Source organism: Pristis pectinata, chromosome 21, assembly GCF_009764475.1.
Source record: "Pristis pectinata isolate sPriPec2 chromosome 21, sPriPec2.1.pri, whole genome shotgun sequence".
Taxonomy (NCBI): Eukaryota; Metazoa; Chordata; class Chondrichthyes; order Rhinopristiformes; family Pristidae; genus Pristis; species Pristis pectinata.
This window is the reverse complement of record NC_067425.1, coordinates 30940866-30966949: the sequence shown is the minus strand read 5'-3', so window position 1 is coordinate 30966949 and position 26084 is coordinate 30940866. Positions and strand designations below refer to the sequence as shown.

Sequence of the window (26084 nt, the reverse complement as noted above, 5' to 3'; positions counted from 1 at the left end):
TGAATATGTCTAAATACTGTTCTGCATTCTGGTCTTCAGATAAAAGGGCCAATATTCTTTTGGCCTTTATGATTATTTTCTGTACCTGCTGTCACACTAATGATCTAAGTATGTCAACCCAAATATCCTTGGATCTCCACTATGTCTATCATATTACCATTTAAAGAAGTACTCTGTTTTATCCTTTCTAGTTGCCAAGTTGATGACCTCCCATTTCTCTATGTTGAAATTTATTTGCTGCAATTAGCCCATTCTTTTAATCCATTAACATCACTTTGTAAGTTAATGTCAACACTACTTACAAAGGTACCTGCCTTTGTCAAAGTTGTCTCTGTGGCTTCCTGTTTTCATCTAAGTCATTTATAAATATGGTAGGCTCAGATTTATGAACATTCAATTTATGGATTTTTGTTTCAACACTGTTGACTCTTTGGGTCAAATGATGGCTTTGATTTACAAATCTATTATTTTGCTTCAACAAATAACACCCCACTTCTCACCAACATAGATACACTGTACCAAAATGCCCATCATGCATTTCACCCAGCCGTTTTCATTTTGATATTTTTAATTAACTGTTTTCGATCCTTCTGACCATCGTTGAATTACTGTGTTATGAATTGTTGCATCCTCAGTGGAGATCACTGAAGGGTAATACCAGTGTCATTCTGCCACAACGTCCCTACTCACTGTGTCTTGTCAAACAGCTAGTTTCCTAACCAAGGCAGTAACTTGCTTTTAGTTCCTTGAGTCTGGACTAGCTAATGACTAATTATCAAAGGACTCCTGAAGTCCATGAAAATACAATTGAAATTTTTATTTCAGTTGATCCTCTAAGATCAGGATTAACTACTCACCCAAAACACCCCTTTTAAAATGCGCTGAGAAACCGAACAGTCCTAGAATAAGTAGAGGAAACTCTTTTAATCTGCAACTTGGAGTGTGGAGCCCGAGGACACAGCACTGAGCTTCTGTGGCCCGTTCTTGGCTTGCTCCACGTCGAAGTCCATCAAAAGGTGATCAGGTTGAACAGGAGGGAGAACACATTTTAAGGTGAAGGAGGAGCAGGAGGAGGAGAAGGAGAGGAACGGTCTCATGAAATGGGGTGGGGTGGGGGGGGGGGTGAAGAACAAGATTAGTACCAGTCTGATCTAAATGGGACAGAGCGGAGAGAACAAGGGGGAGTATATGCAGTGGATATTGAAAGCAGTGGCTCCAACTGGAGTAGTGATGGGTGAAGTAAGGTCTGGGGATCAATCTCCCAGACTGACGGACATGCGTCGGGAGAGATGTTCATTGCGGAGCCTGAGGCGGTGAACCCCCCCCCCCCCCCCTCACTTCCCACTTTGGAGTCACACAGTGAGATGGCAGCAGCTGGGGAGGGGCACATTATCTGACAGATGACGAGCCCCCAGGGGTGGATACTCAAGGCTGTTGAGACCATTGAGGGTGGGGCTGGCCACCTGAGGTCGGGAAGGCCCTGCCTTGCCAAGCAACTGCGACGTGCCCTCCTGAGGTAAGAAAACAACCAGTATCAATGCTAGAAGAAATGGCATGCTCCCCGAAACATGGCATCAGTTCGCTTGGGCATCTCAGTGGTCATCTGTGACTTAAGAATGCATCATGTCATAGAATGCAATAACTAAGGGATGTTTTTTAATGTGCCAGTATTTTATTCAGTACTTTTCCTTTACTCACTGTTGATATTAACCCCACATTCTTGATTACCTCCACTAACCCATCAACCTGTTACATATCAAGAAACTATCTACCTCACTCCTAAAAACATGTGACACAGTGGTGTAGCTGGTCACAGCTCCAGAGACCCAGGTTTAATCCTGACCTCGGGTGCTGTCTGTATGGAGTTTGCACGTTCTCCCCGTGACCTGGTTTCCTCCAGGTGCTCTGATTTCCTCCCACAACCCAAAGATGTGTATATTGGTATTAATTGGTCGCTGTAGATTGCCCCTGGTGTGTAGGTGACCAGTAGAATCTGGGGCGAGTTGATGGGAATGGGAGGGGGAATGAAAAATGGGATTATAGTGGGATTAGTGTGAATGATTAACACAGACTCTGTGGGCTGGAGAGCCTGTTCCTGTGCTGTTTAACTAAATGGCTCTCTATGATTAAAAATATTCAAAGAGTTTGTTTCTGCTGTCTTTGAGTTCCAAAGACTCACAACTATCTGTTAGAGAAAAAACATCTCCATCTTTTAAATGGATGACCCTTTATTTTTGAAGCATGTCCCCTGGTTCTGGTTTTTCCCACAAAAAAAGAGAAGAGACAAATCTCTTCAAGACATGATTAATTTGTGCTCATTCTCTTGGCCTTTGCAATGACAGTCTTATCATGCACAGCTACCCAGAGCTGTTCAACCACACCCAATGAAACCAGGCAAGCTTTGGACATGAAATATTGCTGGAATTTAAACTTGTGACCTTTTGAGTTGGGAGCCACACTTATTTGTCTAAGATTGGAACTCCATTGAACAACTAATTCTGTTATGTAAAATTATTTTTCTTGGGATAAATCAGATGAAAACAGCTTTGTTTATATTGGATGTATTCTGAAACTGGTGGGAGGTGTTTCTTTTATAATAAGAACAGAAGATGCTGGAGACACTCAGCAGGTCAGACAGCATCTGTGGAAAATAAACAGTTTCCGGTTTTTATTTCGGATTTCCAGAATCTACAGTTTTTTTTGATTTTCAGGATGTGTTTTTTATCAGCTTGAGATTATTTGTGGCTATTTAACCTTCTCAGTTGAGCTGGGAAGGGTATTTCCACCTTAGTCTGTGTATATTTTTCTTTCCTTACTAATCTGATTCTGATAGGTGTGCAGCCTTGCCCGCAGTTTAGGAGTTGGTTAGGGATGGGTGTTGGTTAGGATGTTGGTTGAATATCTGTCACATTTGTTCACCATTGCACTTTTAGCAATGTTCAACATTTATATCAATAATCATTACTACTGTAGCACAATGAGTTGAGCTCCCCGATGTAAGTCAAGGAACAGCACGACAGTCTTCAATAGCCAAATTAACAAAATAACTATAATCTCCATCAGTTCTATAGTTCTATTCAATTTACACCTCTGCTTGTTCTAACTATAGGCAGTGCCTCTCCAGCCGGGCATCAACTCTGGAGTGCAGCCCACACACACTATCTGCTTTATTCATCTTGACTTCCATTCTAACAATTCCATTTGGACCTCCAATCAGTTATACAAGGTCTTTTTCATCGTCTTTGTTCTTCACCTGCCATTTGGTAGATGGTGTACACTGTAGGTGAAATGCAAGGTAGATATGTTTGAAGACATCAGTATTCCCGTCCCTAAATTTCCCAGCTTCCATGAACTTCTCCGTGGTAAATACATTGGTATTGGTTTATTATTTTCACTTGAACTGAGGTACAGTGAAAAACTTGTCTTGCATACTGTTCATACAGATCAATTCATTACACAGTGCATTGAGGTAGTACAGGGTAAAAACAGTAACAGAATGCAGAGTAAAGTGTCACAGCTACAGGGAAGTGAATTGCAAGTAGACAGTGAGGTGCAAGGTCAAACAAGGTAGATTGTGAGGTCAAGAGTCCACATCATTGTATAAGGGAACCATTCAATAGTCTTATAACAGCAGGATAGAAGCTGTCCTTAAGCCTGGTGGAACGTGCCCTCAGGCTCCTGTATCTTCTGCCTGATGGGAGAGGGGAGAAGAGGGAATGTCCGGGGTGGGTGGGGTCTTTGATTATGTTGGCTGCTTTACCGAGGCAGCAAGAAGTATAGACAGAATCCATGGAGGGGAGGTTGGTTTCCGTGATGTGCCTGGGCTGTGTCCACAACTCTCTGCAGTTTCTTGAGTCACAGGCAGAGCAGTTACCATACCAAGCTGTGATGCAGCCAGATAGGATGCTTTCTATGGTGCATTGATAAAAGTTGGTGAATGTCAAAGAGGACATGCCAAATTTGTTCAGCCTCCTGAGGAAGTAGAGGCGCTGGTGAGCTTTCTTGGCCGTGGTGTCTACATGGTTGGACCAGGACAGGCTATTGGTGATGTTCACTCATAGGAACTTGAAGCTCTCAACCCTCTTGACCTCAGCACCATTGATGTAGATGCATGTGCACCACCCCCTTTCCTGAAGTCAATGACCAGCTCTTTTGTTTTGCTGACATTGAGGGAAAGGTTGTTGTCATGACACCATGTCACTAAGCTCTCTATCTCCTTCCTGTACTCCGACTCATCGTTATTTGAGATACAGCCCACTACGGTGGTATCATCTGCAAACTTGCAGATGGAGTTAGAGCAGAACCTGGCCACGCAGTTTTGTGTGTATAGGGAGTAGAGCTGGGGGCTGAGGACACAGCCTTGTGGGGCACCAGTGTTGAGGATAATCATGCCAGAGGTGTTGCTGCCTGTCCTCACTGATTGTGGTCTGTTGGTCAGGAAGTCAAGGATCCAGTTGCAGAGGGAGGTGTTGAGTCCCAGGTCTCAGAGTTTGGTGATGAGTATTATTCATTTACATATACAGATACAGATGAGAATTATTCATTTAATGTCTTGCTCGTCTCCTGTGGCTTCACACATAAATGACCACATTGATCCTTAAGGGGACCTATTCCCTCCCTGGTGAACATTCTCACTTCTAGCCTTATGATGTGGGGAGGGTCATTGATGATAGGTGATTCAGACTACAGCACCACCCTGAGGAACAACTGCAGCAGTCCTCTAACTCCATTTGGCTGACCAGCATGGGTGTCCGATATGGAATATTGTTGAAATACTTTTGAATATCTGAATATATTGATTGGTGGAGCTGTTGACAGTGTAGGAGGTAGCCTTGAGCTACAAGGTAATATTGATGTGAAGGTGAAATGGGCTGAGAAATGGCAGATGGAGTTTAATCTTGATAAATGTGATGTGGTGCACTTTGGGAATACAAATAAGGCTAGCACAAATATCATAAATAGTAGGGTCCTAGGGAGTATTGAAGAACAGATGGACCTGGGTGTGCAAGTCCAAAGATCCTTGAAGGTGGCAGTGCAGGTAGACAACGTGATTACGAAGGCATATGGGATGCTGGCCTTCATTAGCTGGGGCAGGGGGGTTATAAATCATTGGTTGGACCTCATCTGGAGTATTGTGTGCAGTTCTGGTCACCGTACTATAGGAAAAATAGCACTGGAGAGGGCAAAGGAGATTCACCAAGATGTTGATGGAGCATTTCAGTTATGAGGAGATACTGATGAGGATAGGGCCGTTCTTCCTGGAGTGAAGGAGGTTAAGAGGGGGCATGATTGAGGTGTATAAAATTATGAGGTGTCTAGCTGGGGTAGACTGCAGGAATCTTTCTCCCATATCAGAGGTGAATAAAACTGGAGGACATAGATTGTGGGTAAAGAGGAAGAGATTCAGAGGGGATCTGAGGGGGGCCTTTATCATCCGGAGAGTGGTGAGTAGCTGGAACAGACTGCTGGGGAGAGTGGTAGAAGCAGAGTCACTGACAGTGTTTAAGAGGTGTCCAGGTGAGGACTTGAATGGCTCGGGCATTGAAGGCTACTGGCCGAGTGCTGGAAGGTGGATGGCCGCCCACTGGGTTATACCACTGCTCGGTTGTGTATGACTTTATCAGTACCTCAAAAGGTTGAAAATACTCTTTTCATTTTGAATGGGAAGCCATTCTGGTTGGGTGGCGGATTGAAACCAGCAAGTAATCAGCCTGGTTGGGCTTTCTTCTGGCTCAGAAATTTAACTCGCTGCCCTTGAAGAAGTGATGTTGATGGCAGCCAGCTTGTTCGTATTTAAGCAATGCACTTTCCTCGTTTCTGTAGCCAGTCATTACCTTAAAGATGAAACAAAACCAAAAGATGCTGGCAACACTCAGCGGACCGGGCAGCGTCTGTGGAGGATATCTGCTGAATATTTCGAGCACTTCCTGTTCCAAGTTTTCAGAATCTTTGGTATTTTGGCTGAGGGCTGTTGTAATTCGATCAGCTTTTAATATAATCGATAAATATCGATTACAACAGTGTGAAACGAACGATACAGCGAGCTATAAATAAGACATCAAACCCTGAAAGTTGTGCTGCTCGGGTCCGGATTGACGTCTGCATGACCTTTGTTTTGGGTAATTGTTGTTAAACCACGCCTTTCGGAAGAAACTACTCACAAACTCGTTTGGCCACAATCTCCAGAGTCAAAAGAATCTGATCAAACCTCACTGGGACAGAAAGGATTACCCGGGCAGCAGTGAGACGTCCCAACCAGTGAAGGTCTCCGGACAGAGATGAAGTCACTTACCCACCTTGTACTGCTGTTCGCTTTGTGTGGTCTTGGGTACGGAGGTAAATGAGACCTGCTTTTCCTTTTTTAGACCGATTTCAATTTTAAGACACATTTCTGAAGTATAACCGGGCTTGGTCACCTGCTATTACCCAGTGGGCTGACAGAAAACAAAAATAGTTGTGGAATTAAATTTTTTTTTGTTTTGCACTGGTTGTTTTCGTTACAGTGTAAATTATTGAACAATCTGGTGATAACTAAAGAGGAAAACTTTTCCAGAAAGTTGTAAAATTTGGCATATTTTCAAGGCTGTTTTTGTTTCAAATCACGAGCTTCCAGAGTGTGGGTGCAGGTGCATGGATGGGTGCAGGGAGTGACGTTCCCAGACTAGAATTTCCAGGCTGCTTCACCCACCTCCCTCGTCTACTCGTTTACTGTTGATATTTTTGTTATACCTGTTATATTTTGGGGATGTTATCCAGCGAGGTTTAGCTGCGGTGCTCTGTAAGGGCGCATTTATATTTGGAAGTTTAGTATAATTGAAAATTATTTCCCATTTTTCAATGACTTTAAACTTAAAGCTGAACTAAGTAGCTTCCTGAGTGAGGCAGGAGGGTGACCCATCTTCCAGAATGGTGTGGTCAGCTGCACACTCCGTATCGAGCTGTTGTAACCATCAGTGCAAGACACAATCGCGCAGGCTGCTCTAATGTACCCTCTCTGTCCGACCAGAAGGTTGGTTACAGCAAAAGTCTGATAAAAAACATAATTTTCTAACAGTGGGAGTTTGAGAGGAAGGGGTCAGCGATTGCCAGCGGAATCACAGACGCAGGATAGTGCCGAGGCTGAACATTTGAAGTATGAAAATCTGAAATTTTTTTTCAAAAAATTTGAAAATTTGTAAAAGAAACATTTGAAAATGCTGGAAACACTCAGCAGCGTCTGTGGAGAGAGGTACTGAACTAACATTTCAAGTCGAAGACCTCTCATCCTGCCCTGCTGAGCATTCTGTTTTAATTGAAGATCCTCTATTGACTCAAAGCAACAATTGGCGTCCTGGATTGTGTATATTCCACAGTGCCAGACCTGGTGTTCCAGTTCCTCAAAGGAACATTAACTTGGTGTAATATTAGGTCAGGGAAGCAGATTCAGAATCAGGTTTATTATCACTGACATATGTCGTGAAATTTGTTGTTTTGTGGCAGCAGTACAGTGCAAGACATAAAAATTACTATAAGTTACAAAACTAAACAAATAGTGCAAAAGAGGTGGTGTTCATGGGTTCACGGACAGTTCAGAACTCTGATGGCGGAGGGGAAGAACCTGTTCCTAAAACGTTGAGTGTGGGTCTTCAGGCTCCTGTACCTCCTCCCCAATTGTAGTAATGAGAAGAGGGCATGTCCCGGATGGTGAGGGTCCTTAGAGATGGATGCCGCCTTCTTGAGGCACCGCCTCTTGAAGATGTCCTGGATGGCGGGGAGGGCTGTGCCCGTGATGGAGCTGGCTGAGTCTACAACCCTCTGCAGCCTCTTTCTATCCTGCACATTGGAGCCTCCATACCAGGCAGTGATGCAACCAGTCAGAATGCCATCAGAACCAGTCAGGGAAAATTGGACATCATCACTGAAAAAGAGTGAATGAGAGCTCATCCTGTGGCATTATGTAAGGTTCTGGAACAGAAGTCTGAGCAGTATTTCGATTTAAATCATAACTATTGAAAAAAGGCTGCTGTGATTAAAAGGCAGGTTCACTTCCCAGCATGGTTGATGAGATAGTGCCGGGGGCAGGAACCTTGAATCCATAGCTCAGGTTTGTAATGCTACAAGGTGTGATTAATATTGGGAGTGGATTCTGGGTGGGGTAGCAGAGGTATGAACTGCTGAATCATTCAGGAGGGAGTTTTGGAAGCGATGGGCAGTTGTGGAATCCCATGAGTTTGAGTGACCTTTCGGGCGGTCATCTTCATGACTGTGGCTCTTTTCTACTAACTCTTACCCAATTTCAGCAGAAGATTGCGAATTAATCAGGAGTGTGTATAATGGCAATGTGGGCAGATCCTCGGAACTGGTCTGCAGTTTGGATGAGCTGAGTGGTGTGGTGACACATAAAAGGCTTTGGAGTTGGTGACCAATTGTCATTCCTTATCACATCTGTCGGTGTCTGCAGCTGCAGAATTTAGAAGCCGATTGAAGTTTAAATCCTTATGAAATTGGGAGATACCATGCCTCAACCAACCAGCAATTGAACTCCAGGGCTTGTGTTGATAGCTCGTTGTTTATGGTCAACTAAAACTAGACATTACATATATTTTTGCTCATTTAACTCATGCAGGACAAAATGTGCTGCAACTGTTAACGTGCAGTTTTTAGTAGCCACTGCACTATTGAACTCCCCAACTAATCATGTTGCAGAAACAATGACCCGGCCTTTCTTCTATATCTATTGTCTCCCTTTATCCTTTTCTCTTTCTCTGTGTGTCAGTTGGGTTCATTGTATTGTACCTTTCACAGCTATAGGATATCCCAAAGAGCTGTCGAAGGCCCCATAAACGGCAATGAGATTAATGATCAGATAATTTGTTTCAGCAGATTTGGTTGTGGGATAAATATTGATCAGATACAGTAATTCCTCCGCTCTCCTTCAAAGTGGTTTTCACCTGAGAGAGTAACAGAGCTTTGGATGAGTATCTCCTGTAAAAGATCCCACCTTTGGTAGTGCAACTCTCTCAGATCATTGCACTGCAGCGTATGTGCTCCATCCTCTGCTATCTGCTGTGTCAAGGGTGACGTTGGACATGCCGCTTCCTCTAAGTCTTGGGTTCAAACCTCAATCAAGAATTGGCACATTATCCAAACAGGTTACTCAGCATTGGACCGAGGAAGGGCTGTGTTGGGAGAGATGAACAAAGGGTGGTGAACCAGTTTCTCTGGTAAATGTAAAAGATTCTGCAGCCTTGCAGAAGGGCTAAGGAATCCTGTACAACATTTCTTACTCAACAAGAAGTTGCTTCCATTCTATGTTGCTGAAGCCACCCCCAGGGTAAATGGGGATGGGGCAATGGTTCTAGACACCAGTGGGCAGACTCTGGTGTTGCCTCTGACACTGAAGCTTTCTTATAAATGTGTCAGCCTGGATAATGTACTCAAGTTTTCTGAGGTGAGGCTTGAACCTGTAACTTTCTTTTGCAGATGGCAAATTAAGTCATGGATCAGAGGTATTGGCTTGGAATTTCCTGAAAGCATTGAGCCGTTCATGGTCACCTCCCTTCTACTCACCAAGCCAGCTCTGAACCTGCAGTGAGCCTTCAGTGGCAACATGGGCTGCAAAGCTGGCTCTAATTTGATTGGCAATGCAGGGCTTTCTGTGCATTAATCTCACAGAAATGCTCAGAAAGTGGGTTAAGCCAAACCTCTTGGCTGAATCATCTGACAATGCTGCCAAGCTGCTTGAATGTGACATTCACAAACATTCAAGAATATATATAAGTAGCTGAGGACACAGCACTGATCCTTTACCATTCTAGTTCGCTAATCTCGAAAAGACACATTTATTCCTACATTTGCTTTTTTGTGCTTTGTCAGTATTAATGTGTCATTCCCAGACCTTGACCTTTTATTTTGTGTGACAACCTCTTCCAAGCCCCAGGCAGCAGGAACTAAGGCCCCACCCATAGGCTCTCTAATGGACTTCTAACTCTTGTTCTGATCAAATGCCTTTTGAAAATCCAAATATATCACACATATATATCTACACTTTTGATTACATCCTCAAAAAATACAAATTCTCTTTCATTGTGAGTCTGCCTGATCATAATGGATAATGTATTCAGGTTTCTGGGACAAGCTGAATGTGTGTGTTGACTTTCCCACCTCTATACTGAGTCCGAGTGCGTTCCATAGTGTTGTGAACTGAGGAACACTTTGTATCTGGCCCCTCAGCTTTAGGTCAAGAATAACTGGTAGATCTAGTGCAGCGCCATTCATTTGAATGGTGTGTCCTTTTTGTAATTTTATTTAAATTATTAATAATGTTTTTAAATATGGTACATGTTTAAATAATGTTTTAAAATACTTTACATGTTTAAATACTTTACATGCAATTTTGTGAATTTATTAGTTTTTAACCTTTTATTATTATTTAATTCTTAAAATTATTTGCATGTTCTTCCGCTGTTTCTAAATGCATCTCATCATCAGAGACGTTAAGAAACAGTGAAAAGATCTTTGACCGAACAAGGCCTTAGGGAGCCTCTGGGTGGGGCTTTGGTACCTGCTGCCTGAGGCTTGGAACCTTCGTGATCCCAAGGTTTTGTTACTCTTTGATTTTAATGCAACCTTTTAGTTGCTGTTCCCAGCCTGCTCACCTTTGTGGGAAGGCCAGGGCAGAAATTCCAGGAGGGTGTTGCAAGCTGCACAGTTGTAAATGTTAAATGAACCACGAGGCTAATGCAAAGGGTGAATGCAAGGTTCCAGCACAATCTGTCCCATTATTACTTTCCAATGCACTTAATAGTAGATTCCAGCATTTTTCCAAAAGTTAATCAGATGTTAGTTCCGTGTCTCCTTTTCTTGATTAGCGGTGTTACATTTGCTACCTTCCAATCCACTGAGACTGTTCCAGAATTTAGGAAATCACCAAACCATACGAACATTATCTCTGCATTTCTTTAGAACTTGTAAACTATAAGCCTTCTGTTCCAGGACATTTGTTGGCTTGTAGACCCATTAATTTCTCCATTACAATTTTTTTACTAATATCAACTGCTTTTTATATGATAATTTTAGTTTTATCAACTAAGTAGTTCATTTGGTTTGGTGTTTGTGAGTGTCTTCATTCTGTAGAAGAATTGGCACATTCACATTTCTAAAACATATGAAGACTTGACGTTGAGATTTTACCTACTGGTATTATGGATCAGCTAGCCCTCTCTTGATGACATTGAAAAATTAATTGACTTTGACCTGAAATTGGGCATTTTGCTTTCAGCTGATATTACTCTAGTGATATTGGCATGGTATGTTTTGATTTTGACTGGAATTGGCTCAGTGACTCAGTGAATTCCACCCACAATATCAGTCACTGATACAAGCCATCCTGGGTTAAGAACAGTTGATTTTGGGACACCCTTACATACAAATGAGCTCACATAATATTATTAAATTCAAAAGTCCTACATGTGGTCATACATTTGTTCCTATGAACAGCAGAACTAGTTTCCTCTCTCTCTCTATTTTAGTCATTGTTCTTTCTTATCAGTCTTAGGTGCATTTGAAGCCATTCATTACAGTACTGTAGAGTTAGGGTTGCCACTTCAAATGATTTTTATGTATTTTCTGACTGATGGACAAAAACGACTTATGTAGAAATGGAACCCATTTATTACCCGGGAGTGGCCTGCATCAGGAAAGGAAAGGAAAAGCAGGAGGAAACCGGGAAAGAAGGACTATCACATATCTAGGTGGAAACGCTGAGGCGTTTAAATTGGAAAAATATATATTAGTTGTGTTGAAACCTTGGAACTGCAATCTCCTCAGAGAATGTAAGTGTATATTTGAATATAGCACTGGATAGGAAATAAGTCCAGTGACATGTTTAGGAGTGATGTGCCATTAGAAATTTTAATTTGGTTCAGATGGAGTGACTCACTGAGCATTTGTGGACTGATAGAATGCATCTGAATACTTAGTATTCATTTAGGCTGTTTTTTTTAAAAATTTCAGTTCCAAGAGAACTAACCTATATCCCTGAAGTATTGCAAGCTACCACATCAGGAAGAATCACTCAGACAACAGCTGAACTTGAACAACCGTTCTGTGTGTTTGACGATGTTGAAGCAACCTGCACCTTCTGTGAGGTTTGGTTGGTCGTCGATAACATAACAAGTGAGTATCTCATTGTTAGGCCTTGTGATATTTCTTTGCAAATAATCATACATGGTCGCTGGTCTTACCACCTTCTGCTAAATTGCAAGATTTTATTTACAGCAGATGGAAATTTGTTGGAGACTTTACTAGCAATAAACATTTATGTATCACAAGGCAATGGGAAAGGGGTTCATGGGATTCTGGTTAACACTTTAATCTAGTGTTGGTTTAATCTGGTTTTATAACCAGATTAAGGTGTTAATCTGGTTAACGCTTTAATGCCCAGAATCAAAGAATCCCAAAAAAACCAGTTCAGCTCTACAAAATTTCCCTCCTGAAATGCCAGAGTTTGCAGTTTCCCTCAGAGCGTTTAAGGATTGCTTAATCTGAGTTAGTTCTGCCTGTAGTATTCACCAGCTGTTCAAATCAGGAATGCAACATTCCAGTAAATCTAATAGTCACTCGGTCAGCAGTGTGAGTGCAGAGAATTACAACAATGGCTATAACTTTCCAGCTTGTATGAGAAGAACAGTTTGAGGCACAACTGGTTCATTGTCAAAATTAACTCTGGTGTTTATCAGACAGAGGGGAAATTGCATTTTTGTTCTAGAGTGGGTATTAGCATTGCCATTAGATTACATGTCCACTGTAACTCTAATCTGCTTGGATTGGTACTTAGGTCAAGAATTACATAGAATTCACAGCATTTTGCTTTGAGCCCAATTGGCTTATTGTCTTTATGCCTCCCACAAGCCGGCTCCCTCTACTTCATCAAAAACATTATCTGCATCTCCTTCTGTTCCTCCCTCACTCATAGAGTGTAGCTTGCCTCCAAGCACATCCACACTATTCACCTCAACAAATCAATGTAACCATTCCTAGGGTAAAGAAGTGCTTCCAGAACTCTTATTGTATTAACTTGTGACTTGTCTTATATTTATGGTCCTCAGTTTTAGATTCCCCTGTATCCGAAAACACTTGTCCATCTGATCAAATCCACTACAAAGTTTTCAAAATCTCTTTTCTATCATTGACTACCTTTTATTTTTCTAGAGAATGAGTAACTCCCTCAGACCTGGTTGCATTCCAACAAATGCTTCTTGGACCGTCTGCAGTGCTTTTAGATCTTTATTTAATGTGGAGATTAAAACATCACACTTAATTTAAATGTGACCCAAAAAAGGTTCTAAACACTTAATGTAATCTGCCTGCTTTTCAATTCTACCCGTCTAGAAATGAACCCAGTGAAATAGATTGCCTTTTTGTTAACATCCATTGATAGTGTCAAACTTTTTTGAGTGTGTGCTCACAGTTCCTTCTGCTTCACCATTCCATCTCGATCCTGGAATAAATTGCGAATGGTTAATGTGAGTGGAAGAATGAAATGTGTAGCAGTGTTTCATATCATAACACCTAGCTGATTTCAGCAAATTTCATTGTAGCTTGCACCCTGAATTTAAGATGCCATGAATTGACTGACAATTTTGTTCCCTCTCAAACACAGCAAATTCAGCCTTTGACGTGAATAACAATCATGTGAATCCCTCTGACTTCATGTCCCAAAATTTTCAGACGAATGGTTTTTACCTCACTGTTAAGACTGCGAGAAATAAGTATCAATGCCTGTCAACTATGTCTACTAATATTATAGTCTACACCTTGCGAGTTGGAAATGAAGTGCCCTGTACTACTGACAACTGCAATGCACCTTTACCTACCGGTGCAACTTTCAGGTAAGATAAATCATAAAAGAGGTACATCAACAGTTGTCTTTTTATAGACCATAGTGAATATCAAGGCGTTTATGTTGTTGTAACTTGACGTGGCTAAGAAAGAACAATTTGCTGGGTGTGAAAGCAAATATCAGTGTGGCAGTATAGTGGTTAATCCACGGTCCTAGATTGTTGATCCCGGGAAAATGATGACCATGAAACTTCTATATGGGTTGACTCTTAACTTCATCTAGAATGGTCTTATGATCTAGGGCCATATCCATAGATTAGCCAAGGATAAAAAGTTTTCTTCCCTATAGGACATTAGTGAACTGGATGGGTGTTTACAACAATCCAGCAGCTTAATAGAATCATGGATTTTCTTTTAAGTGTTACAAGCTACTCAGTTAAAAGGAGAATTCAGGGATGTGCAATAAATTCTGGTTTTGATAGTGAAATCCATATCCCATGAGTGAATATGTTAAAAAATGGTCTCAGCTATTGGACAAGGTGATCAATAGACTTCCAACTTAAAGCCATCCATGGCTGGGACCCATTGTGCTGAGCAGATCTGGTACTTTGGATAAACCAAAACAAAGCAAAGCAGATGTAGAGCCTACTGTGATTGGAAGGCTGATCCTGAGACGACCTTCCAATCACAGTAAGGTGGTCTGGAGAGACTTGGGAAAGGAGTGAGGGGGGAGGAAGTTGTTGGGGTCACAGTGCATTGGGATCCTACAGCTCAGTATTCCAGACTGGCACATTCCAGGCTGCAGGAGTACATGCTAAGGGATGCACTGAAGCTGGGTGCAGCCAGTGCAAGGGCTCGGTGAGGAAGGATGACAGTTTAGGGTTCTTCTGCCACAGGAGAGGGATGGGCGGGGTCAGGCGAGGAAGCCCCTGAAAGATTGAAATATGGGATTGGGGTATCACCCCAGGGAGCCACACGAGTGGCATTGGTACTGTGGTTTGTGTAAAAAGTAACACTAATAAATGACCTTACGTGAACGTAAAGGTTTGCACTGTTTTATTATTTTCATTATTGTATATAGTTTGTCTTTTATTATGAATAAAGTTTATTTTGGGATAAAAAAAAATCAGTGCCTTGTGTCAAGTCAGTGCTGGTATGTTTGGTGATTACCAGCACGGAGGCCAGGTAACTCTGCAGTCAAGTCCAGTGCCTTGAACTCTTGTGTTGGATCTACACCACAAAACACTCCAGCTGCATATCTGCCAGAAACAATTAGTTGCCCAACTGGGCCGTGCTCTCCAGGAGCTGATTGCACTGTAAACTCAGGACCTGCAGTTTCTGATTAAAGTCTGCTGCTTGCTGGAGAATCTGTTGGGGCAAAGTACTGCAGATGCTGAAAATCCGAAACAAAAACAGGGAGTGCTGGAAGTGCTCAGCAGGTCAGGCAGCATCAGTGGGGAGAGAAACTTGAGCTGACATTCCTGAATAAGGACCCTTCATCAGAACAGGAGAAGTAAGGAAACAGGCATGTTGTACATAGCAGAGAGGGTGAGGGGTGGAGACGATATTTGTGATAGCGTGCAGACTAGTCAATAAATACTTTAAAAGCCAACAGTGAAACAAATGCTACAGAGGCAACATGAAACATAACAAATTGATGAAGAAATGTACACTATGTATGTGAAATAAAGAAGAGTTTACCTGAAATTGTTTAACTCCATATTAAGTCTGAGCGTTGTACTGTGTCTGGTTAAAGATGAGGTGCTTTTACTTGGGCATCATTGGAGCAAAATAGGAAGCTGAAGACAGAGAGGTCAGTGTGAGAGTGGGACAGAGAATTAATGTGACCGGACACTAGAACCTCAGGGTCACGTTGCAGATTGAATAGAGGTGTTCTGTAATCACCCGACCCAAATTTGGTTTCTCCAGTGTGGAGGAAATCATATTATGAGCACTGAAGCAGAACACAAGATTGGAAGAAGTGCAAGTGAATCGCTGCTTCACCTGCAAGGACTGTTTGTGTCCCTAGGAGGTGGGAAGGGAAGAGGTGAAAGGGCAGGTCTTTGGTCGCTTTGGGAAAGTGCCGTGAGAAAGTGAAGTGGTTGGTGGAGATGAAACAATGAACCACGGAGGTGCAGGAGGAGGGGAATAGGAATGCTGAAGGGGGAGCAGGGTGGAAGGGAAGATGTGTCTGATGGTCAATCCCATTGAAGTTGGTGGAAATTACAGAGGATGATTGGTTCAACGTCAGGCTGGTGGAGTGGAAGAGGACGAGGGGAATCATATCCTTGCTCTGGCTGGGAGGAGGTGGGGAGGGGAGAACAGAAGTACAAGATATAGATCTGAGAGTCCTTTTAACCGTGGCCGGGGGAAAGTCATGGTTAAAGAAAAAGGAAGACATCTCAAATGGACTGGTTATCAGAGCAGATAGTGACGGAGTAGCTGGAGAATGGAACGTTGTCCTTACAGGATGCAGGGTGGGAGTGTTATCCCAATTTTAAGTTCCCACTCCTGCCTGCTGCAAAATCACACAGTGCCACAGATTAATTCTGTAAAAATGCGTTTATTAGCAGTATACTACAGGAGAATTCTCCTCAAACTCTCATGTAGAGTCTTTATTGGAGGTGTCCACAATACAGAGGGGCAGGCATTAATTTATACAGTCAGACACACATTCACACACACACAATTCACGCACCTAAACAATGCGGCTACACCAATTTCAATTGGGGACCCTAAGGTACAAAGGCAACCATCACACTCGTTGTTTAAGACAAACCTTACACTCATTGTTTTAAGACAAACTTCACACTCATTGTTTAGAACAACCACCTGGTCTTGAGTCAGGGGTTTGCTTGCATGGTATTTTTTCATTAGTTATATGTACAGTCACAATTTCTTAACCCTTTACTTCCTCAGGAGGAGGTCTACTGAGGTAACTGTGGGGGTCAGTGGGCTAATGGTGGATATTGGTAGCTACCCTAGTTCCCTGAGTGAGATGTCAAGAAAGGGAAGGGAAAAGTCAAATACGGGTCTTGTGAATGTCAGGGCAAGGTGGAAATTACTAGTGAAAGTAATGAAATTTTTGATTCTGCACGAGTGCAGGAAACAGTCATCGATGTGCCAGAACAAGAGTTGAGGGAAGGAGGCTGACAAGAACCGAAGCTAGGACGGTTCCACATATACACCAAAGAGAAAGGCATACCTTGGGTCCAGAGGAGCGCCCATAGCTATACCTCTGACTCGGAGAAAGTGAATGGAGTTGGAGGTTGTACAGGTTCAACCAGGTGAAGGAGAGTGGTGTTGGAAGGGGACTTGTTGGGCCTCTGTTCAGGGAAGAAGCAGAGGCCCTCAGGACAACCTGGTTGGGGTCAAATGTGCGGATGGATTGTATGATTGTGGAATGAGCCTGTTGGGAACAGGAAGCTGGAAACGGTGCAGGGCATCAGAAGCATTGTGGATGTACGGACAAGCACAGAAAGAATAATAGTAGGAAGAGGGGTAGGAGGAGGATGAAAGAATGGGTCTACTAGGACAGTCCTACTTGTGAATCTTGGGAAGATCTAGAAGTGGGCTGTGTGGAATTGGGAAATGATGAGGCTGGAGAGGAGATCTCCCAAAGGAATAAGGTTGGTAAGTGTCTGGGAAGCACTGGCCTGATGTTCAGTGGTGGTGTCATGCTGCAAGTGGGGGATAGGAGATGTCTGAGAGGTGAGGTTCTTAACAATTTTGGGTGAACCCCCTTTTAATCACAGATGTGGTTGTAGCTCTCTGTTTCAATTTTACATTTCAATTCTTTTTCTGTTTCATTTTCTTCCAACTGCTGGTTTTTAAAGTAATTCTCATCTTGACAACTTTGGTCTGCACCTCATTACAGACGTTCTCTCCACCTCTCCCCCTCTCTGCACCTTAGAATAAGCTTGCCTGCTCATCTTTCCAGCTCTGATGAAGGATCCTTGACTGGAAATCTCGACTCTTGTTTCTCTCCCCATAGATGCTGCCCGACCTGCTGAGCACTTCTAGTATTCCCTGTTTTTGTGACTGATTAGATTGCCCACTTGTTGTGGTGCAGGGTCTGAACTCAATACTGACTTTTAATTTTTCTTCTTGTTTTCAGAGTGAGGTATATTTTGCTTAATCCATTTGTAAGCACTAACAACGTTTTTGCAGTTACACAGTGGTCCAGGAATATCAAGCTCCTGGATGGTAAGTGTTAGTGATGTTGCAGAGGCTGATCATCTTTACTCAATAGTACTATTGATTGTATTGCTGGGATGGGGAGGATGAAGCAGAGAGAGTCAAGTAGTTAAATATCACTTGTGTTACAATGGACATCAGGACTGCCAAATGAACCATGACATTGACCTCATCATGTCTGCTTCATGGGTCCCCTGCATTGAAGTATCTTTGCTTGAGGTCTTCAGTGAACCAGTGCACCTGAGGGAAGCCCACACAGTCACACAGACCTGCAAACTCCACACAGGCAGCACCTGAATCACAGAGTCAGAGAATCATACCGCACAGAAATGGGCCCTTCAGCCCATCATGTCCATGCCGACCTTTATGCCCTTCTACGTGCTTCCAGTTGCCGGGAATAGGTCCGTATCATTCTATGCCTTGCCAATTCAAGTGTCTGTCTAAATGCCTCTTGGACATTGTAATTGCATCTGATTCCACCACCTCCTCTGGCAGCAAGTTTCAGATATCGATTACTCTTTATGTAAAAAAACTTACCCCTCAGATTCCCACTGAAACTCCTTCCTCTCACCTTAAACCTGTGCCCTGCCATGGGATAAAGATTCTGACTATCTACCCTATCTGTGCCTCTCACAATCTGATATACTTGTATTAGATCACCCCTCAGCCTCCTTCACCCCAGGGAAAACAAGCTCAGCCTATCTAATCTCTCTCCATAACTAAAGCCCTCCAATCCAGGAAACACTTGGTGAATCTCCTCTGCGCTGTCTCCAGTGCAATCAGGTCCTTAAGGTCAGAATCAAACCTGGGTCGCTGGAGTTGTGAAGCAACTGCACCCTCCTGCTGGCACTAAACATCAAAAGAAACTGATACAGACTGACGCAAACTAAGTCACAAGACCGAGAAATTCCCAGCAATCTTGCTGTCAGGGCACTTTTCCCAGAGCACGTGGTTTTAAACTTAGCACCATTTCTTACCCGTGCATCTGTAGAAATTGAAATGCAGTAATCCACCCACCCTGAAAAACCTTTGATATTTTCCTTTCAAATAGTTATCCAGTGCTTTTTAAAAGACCAAACCTCTGGAGCCACAAGGTGAGACGAACTTAAAAATGGCTGAAGTAAACTTCACTTTATGTAAAGTATTCGAAAAGAATAAGCTGGAAACATTTGGAATAAATGTCTAAGGAAGGGATTGCCAGGTTCTTGTTTTCTTTTAATCTAATTGCTTCATCATTCAATTGCTATTTTAGGAAATTTCTGCTTTGTGTTTGACAGTGAGGTTAGTTGTGGGAGAGGTGGAAGCAGATTCCAAGTGTTTTTTTTAACTTTACCACTGTTTTTGTCTCCAGCTACAGATCCCAATACCATTGACACCTCAGCACCTCGCACTGGGGGCATGGTTGTTATAACAACAATACTCGTTATTCTGCTGTTCTTGCTGCTGGCGCTGTTTATCGCCATGCTTGCCATGGTTTGGTAAGTTAAACTTCGTGAGGCTTCAGTCATGCTCTTCAAGTTGGAGGCTTTGGGCTCCAATGGCATCAGGTGCTTTTCTGCAGACAATAGAACATAGAACAGTACAGCACAGTGCGGGCCTTTGGCCCACGATGTTGTGCCGAACTATATGAACACCTCCTGCATGATCAATCTAACCCTGCCCTCCTGCACAGCTCATAACCCTCCATTTTTCTCACTTCCATGTGCCCACCTAAGAGCCTATTAAATGCCCCTGTTGTATCAGCCTCTACAATCACCCCCGGTAGTGTGTTCCAGGTACCCACCACTCTGTGTAAAGAACCTACCTCTGACATCTCCCCTGAGCATTCCTCCTCTGACCTTAAACAGATGTCCTCTGTTATTGGCTATTGCCGCCCTGGGGAAAAGGTGCTGGCTGTCCACTTTATCTATGCCCCTCATAATCTTGTACACCTCTATCAAGTCGCCTCTCATCCTGCATCCCTCCAAAGAGAAAAGCCCTAGCTTGCTCAACCTTTCCTCATAAGACATGTTCTCTAATCCAGGTAGCACCCTGGTAAATCTCCTCTGCACCCACCGATGATCTGCCCTCCCTCTCTGACCCAATCTTATCTCACCATTTCCCCCTGAATGGAAGAGCTTTATTATCTTCACCCCAGGATTCTGCTGCTCATTCAGGAGTCCAGTCACCACACTCCCACCATCAACCCTCGTAGCACATTTATCTCTCCCACGCTAAATTAATTGCAAACTGGCTCCTCCACTCCAGCTCTCATGAAAGGTCATTGACCTAAAATGATATCCCTGTTCCTCTCTCCACAGGTGCTGCCTGAGGGGCTGGGTATTTCCAGCATACTCTGACCTTACCTTAGATTTCCTTTCTTCCTTTTTCAATCTTTTTATTAGTTTTCAAATTAATACAGATTAATATATCAATGTTTATACATGTAATACAAAGAGATCAGGAGAACAATCATAACATAGATAATCATAAAGAACAATAGAGCATAAAAAAATCTGTAGATCCAACGACCTGTTAGTGAATGAATATAATATAAAGGAAAAAGATATATTAGAAAATATAAAAGAAAGAAAAAAAATCCCCAAAACAATAAGAAAAATTATAAACAATATATCAAACCAAACTAAGCTAAAGAAAAAAAAAATTCAAAAAGAACTGGACTAAAATTTCTCAATAGAAACAGAGCAATATTATGTCATCAACTCCGTTCCTCTAAATTGAAAGGTTATTATAAGGGGATCTATATCATGTGAAAATATTGAATAAATGGACTCCAAACTTCCTCAAATTTAAGCGAAGGATCAACAGTACCACTCCTAATTTTTTCCAAGTTTAAACATGACATAGTTTGAGAGAACCATTGAAAAGTAGTTGGGGGTATTGGATCCTTCCATTTAAGCAAAATGGATCGTTTGGCCATTAATGTAACAAAGGCAATCATACGGTTAGCGGAGGCAGATAGGTGGCCAGTTTCTATCCTTGGTAAACCAAAAATTGCAGTGATAGGATGAGATTGTAAATCAATCTTCAATACATTTGAAATAATGTTAAAAATATCTTTCCAATTTTTTTCCAAAAGAGGACAGGACCAAAACATATGTGTCAAAGAAGCCACATTCGATTTACATCTGTCACATATAGGATTTATATGTTGATAAAAACGAGCTAGCTTATCTTTTGACATCTGGGTCCTGTGAACTAACAAACTGTATCAACGAGTGTCTGGAACACACTGAAGATGTATTAACTAAATGAAGAATTTTCTTCCAAGTCTCTGTAGGTGAAGATGTCTGGAGCTCACTTTCCCAATCATTCTTAATTTTGTCCAGTGGTTCCGAACGAATTTTTGTAATTAAATCATAAATTATTGCTATCAAGCCCTTCTGACAGGGATTAAAACCAAATATTTTTTCCCTAATTTCAGTTTTGTAAGGTGTGTTAGATTCCCAGTAGTGTTCTGCTTTTGGATAATTTCTTTTCTCCCCCCTAAATCCTATATTTCTGTAATTTATAACAATAGGTATTTGAGGAAAAGTTAAAGAAATATCAATAGTTTCGTGAAGTTCTTATGGTTCTTTTTTCTGGGTTTGCTTGTAATAGTGTCCTGGTCTTCAGTTCCCAAAGATTTCAGGGTGACCCTGTAGGTCGATTGTCACTGGGACTGAACAACAAACATGGTCGATTAGTAGCAGGAACTTCTATTGGGTTGAGTCCCACTTCCTGGTGGCAAACACCACTGAGCTACTCACTGCATGGCCTCCTTGCAAATCCCTCCTAAACTCAATCAGCAAATGTGATGCCAAGTGTGAAAGTGAGGCACAGAGACTGGAAATAAAAACAGGAAATGCTGGAAACACTCAGCAGGTCAGGCAGCATCTCTGGAAAGAGAAACCGAATTAACATTTCAGGTTGAGGACTCCTCGCCCTTCACTAGGGGGCCAGGGAGCAAAGTTTTTCCAAAATTCATCCACTGCTCATTTGGGATGATGATAGAATCTGCTGTGAAATCTCTCACTGCTTCCACGCAAGGGAAAGGGCAAAGCACCTCTTGCCTGGTATCTTAGTGGATGTCAAAAGAGATCGTAAGTAACCACAGCTGAGATACATATTGTCTGCTCAACCACACACAAAGTGGTTACTTGGCTTAAGTATTTGAGAGTAATTGAAATCTGGGACATTGGTGGGAATGTAGCATCTTCAGAAAAGGATAAAACAAAATCGATAAAATTAGCCTAATTTATATTTCTTAGATGGTAGTTTCAGATTTGATTCAATGGATCAGTTCCACACAGCGTATCGATAGAAACTGACTTTCGTACATTTTCCTTTTCATTACAGTTGCAGAAAATCTGGCACGACCAATTTCCATGAACCTGTAAACACATTTGGCTCCCTCCGCCGATACAACACCCACAGCTTGCAAAACAAAGGAAACATAATCACTTCAAAGGGGAACATCTAAAGCAACATGGGTAATGCTGATACAGACTATACACATGAATCCAGCAGTTTTCCTTCCCCTGTGAACCTCGCCCACTATCTGATTTCACAGCAAAATATCCCAAGTAACTTTGCGGTGTTAATGTTTGGAACAATGAAGTATCCTTATGCTGATGATCCAGACATTTTGTGTGGATAATCCCATGGTCAATTTTTCTCCCTTTTAGATATCACAGGTCTCCTTTTTGAACATAAGCAAAATGCATGTAAGTGATAGAAAAATGTTTTGTATTTGCTGTTGAAGAATGATTGTTTTAAGCCTCCCACACTTGTCCACTCAGCCACTCACTGACATTTTGACTACAGACACTATTCCAACACTTACAGCAAGGAGAAACCTTTCTACCATTGTAACAGAATCCAAATATTGTACCTAAAAGTTGACTTAATCTATCACTTTTGCCTGTGCTTTTGACTGATCCAACATTGGTTCACACAGCACTAAAGCTGCTGCCCAGTTCTTGGCCTTTTCTGTGTGCTTGTGCATCTGCCTTTCCTTATCCAAAGGATTGATAAGTAGGCCAATATTGCTCCCTGATTTGAGGACAAGCCTTTCACTTCCTCCAGTGCCTGTTGTCTCGCTCACTGTTTCAACAAATGGGTTCGATTCTGTTGGGTTTTCCTTGAAGTCTTGCGAATGAAGAACTCACTGCATTCCATGTATAAACTTTTACTTCCCTATTGCTGCCCCATTCTCTCTGAACCTTATTAAATATTTTCTAAGCAGTTAAAGTGCCCTTTCACTATTAGATTTTTTTAAACAGTATGCTGCTGGGTCAAGGTGCTGTTTTGTCAATCTCGTACTGGAGTTTCCACATGCATCAAGTATATATTGAGATGAAAACACAGCAGCCTTTGGTGTACACTGCTCAGTCCAGTCACACACAACCCTGTGCTAGAATAAACTAGAATGGAAAACTGACCATATCGCTAAACTTTTGAATTGAGGATTTTCTCCAGTGCCTTGGAGACTGCTAAAACTTGGAGAATTTTGAACGTTTTTTCTCTTTGCACTGCAAACAAGGCATTGCATAAATAAAGACCCAAAGCCAAGTGGATATTGTGGAGTTTGGTTTGAGAATCTTTAGAATGGGAAGAGATGAAGAGGGAAATGTGTGGCAGGTGAGAACTGTTTCTCATTTCATGGCATCACCTTTGGTACCTGATGTCGATAAACCTGTGAATGATGCTGTAAAGTGAGAGTAGGTTTGGACTCCCAACCCCATATGTTTCTAGCATGAGCACACTATTAATACGGCAGCATCTCAATCTGAACTTTTATAGTTGGACATTAGCAGGCTGATGACTTAAGGAGTCCAACCCTTCCTAATTGTGATTGAATGTCCAAAGAATTCCAAAAGTAATACACCCAGCATTACATTCATAGTACTATTATGGACTCCTGCGGCACAAACAATGCTCTAACACACAGGCCGACAGTGACATAATATATACTAGCATTCACATTTTCCCCATATGGTAAAGTTAGTTAGTTATGTCATCCAGAATGGATAGATAATCCAGCCCAGCTTCTCCCCACAGTGAAGCAGGAAACGTCTGAGGTTTAGACACCTTTGCTTTGACAGTAGTAGGGGTCAAAGAAAAGGCATATAGACTGATCTTGCCCAGCAGTATATGTGAAGTCAATGTGAGAAAGCCCAGAGAGGAGAAGATATAAATGGAACAAAAGTTGGAGAGTCGAACACAATGAATAAAACTGAAAAGTCCGGGAAATGCTGAATGGTTGGTTAGCATTGAGAAGAACTACTGTCAGATGTACCAAAACTTTGGAACACCACAGTTTACAATCACATGCTTTGTAACTTTTGAGACAATCCACCCTTCAGTAGCTTTGTGAAGAACATTTCTATCCTCCCAACATCTTGTCATAAAGAGTAGGAAAATCCCCAAATACCGCAGATTCCAGACAATCAAACAGCAAAAATTTCAAGCCGTTGGTCCCTTCCTCAAGACCAGGAGACATTGCAGGAGAACAGCAGTAGAATGACCTGACTGATGTTAGCAGCAGATAAAGGGAGAACTACTGAGATCTATCAAAGGCACAAAGGACACATGGATTGCCAAAGAGAGACTGTGGAAAGGCAAGCATAACTATTGGCTGAAGGAACAAGCTGTAGTGAGTGGCCCGGAAGTCTGCAGAAGGAGCTTGTTGTTCACATGACATTGATTAGATTTGCAATGGTATATGAGTTCCGGGAAACACCTTATATGTGTATGTGACTTTGAGAGCACTTTGAACACAAACACAGGGAAGTTGCTGCTTGCTGGTGCTATCAAGTGAGGGCTCAGTTCTTCCCAAAGGCTTTAACATTTTAAAAATAAACTTATTATAAGTGAGCTTGTATAAAATATCACCAGTGGAAGATACTAATCTAGATGTGTGATAGGTTGACGTGCCAAGTAAATCTGCCCTGTTCTATAAAGTAACATTTCTTTAGCATGATATTTTATGGAATACGTTTGTATATTACTATGTTATTGGGATTCTTTTGTCCATTCTGAATGCTGTGGGGATTGTTATATGTGTAAAATGTAAACTTATTCCTAATATAAAATAATAAAAGAACAGCTTAAAGTTATTTGTGAATATTATCTTTTAACTATAAAAGTTTATGATAAGTTTAATAAGTTTATAAAAATGGTAGGAAATATTCTGCACTATCCTTGGCAATTATGAATCTGCCAATTATCCTACGATTTCATAACAATCTGCATGTTCTAAGGGAGGGGAAGAAAGAAACTCTTTTTATCAGAACCGTTACATCCCCATTAGACTTTTCCCCATTTCCCCAGCATTTCCCCATTTACCCCATTTCCCCAGCACTGCACTTTCTCTGTAGCTGTGACACTTTACTCTGTACTGTTATTTTTTTACCTGCACTACATCAATGCACTCTGTACTAACTTGATGTAACTGCACCGTGTAATGAATTGACCTGTAAGATCGGTTTGTAAGACAAGTTTTTCACTGTACCTCGGTACAAGTGACAATAATAAATCAATAAACCAATAAAAAACCATTCTTCTTGCTCCTCTGTTGTTGATATAACACAAGTGAACCAATTGGACACATTCCTAAAGGTGTCATCGTCTGGCCACTTATCAACAACCACTCCCACCCAACATCTGACTCATGATCCGCCCCCTCTTCAGCCCAATTACAAACAAAAAAATGCTTCATTACACAACAACATAAGTTTCGATTGTTAATCTCCCAACCGTGTTCCTTGTACAACTAATATAAAAAGGCATTCAAAGCATCTTTTTTTTCTTGCTGATAAGATTTTTTTATAAGGTTCGTACAAGAAAATGTTCCTGAATTCCTGAACTTGTATAATCCTGGAGGATTGGCAGATATAAGAATGTGGTGATATTAGATTTCCAATTTACTGCTGGCATACGCACGGTGGAGGAGTTTCCAGATTTCAACGAGAGAAACCATTTTATGCTCATTTAAATCAGAAATAAAAATTAGGGATTTTCCTTTCCTCAAATCCAGCAGGTGACCATGAAAGACCTGAGAGTTGCAATAAATGGATAAAACT

The 26084-nt window shown here is 41.8% G+C and overlaps 1 protein-coding gene across 1 annotated transcript; it reads left to right on the top strand.

The window, feature by feature from the left end:
- Positions 1 to 6168: 6168 nt before the first annotated feature.
- On the top strand, positions 6169 to 25559 carry upk3b (uroplakin 3b). Its single transcript, XM_052035864.1, has 6 exons — positions 6169 to 6336; positions 11995 to 12156; positions 13643 to 13871; positions 17939 to 18027; positions 19370 to 19496; positions 22357 to 25559. Exons 1-6 carry the CDS (start codon positions 6279 to 6281, stop codon positions 22478 to 22480), a joined length of 789 nt encoding a protein of 262 aa, XP_051891824.1. The 5' UTR covers positions 6169 to 6278; the 3' UTR covers positions 22481 to 25559.
- Positions 25560 to 26084: the final 525 nt, after the last annotated feature.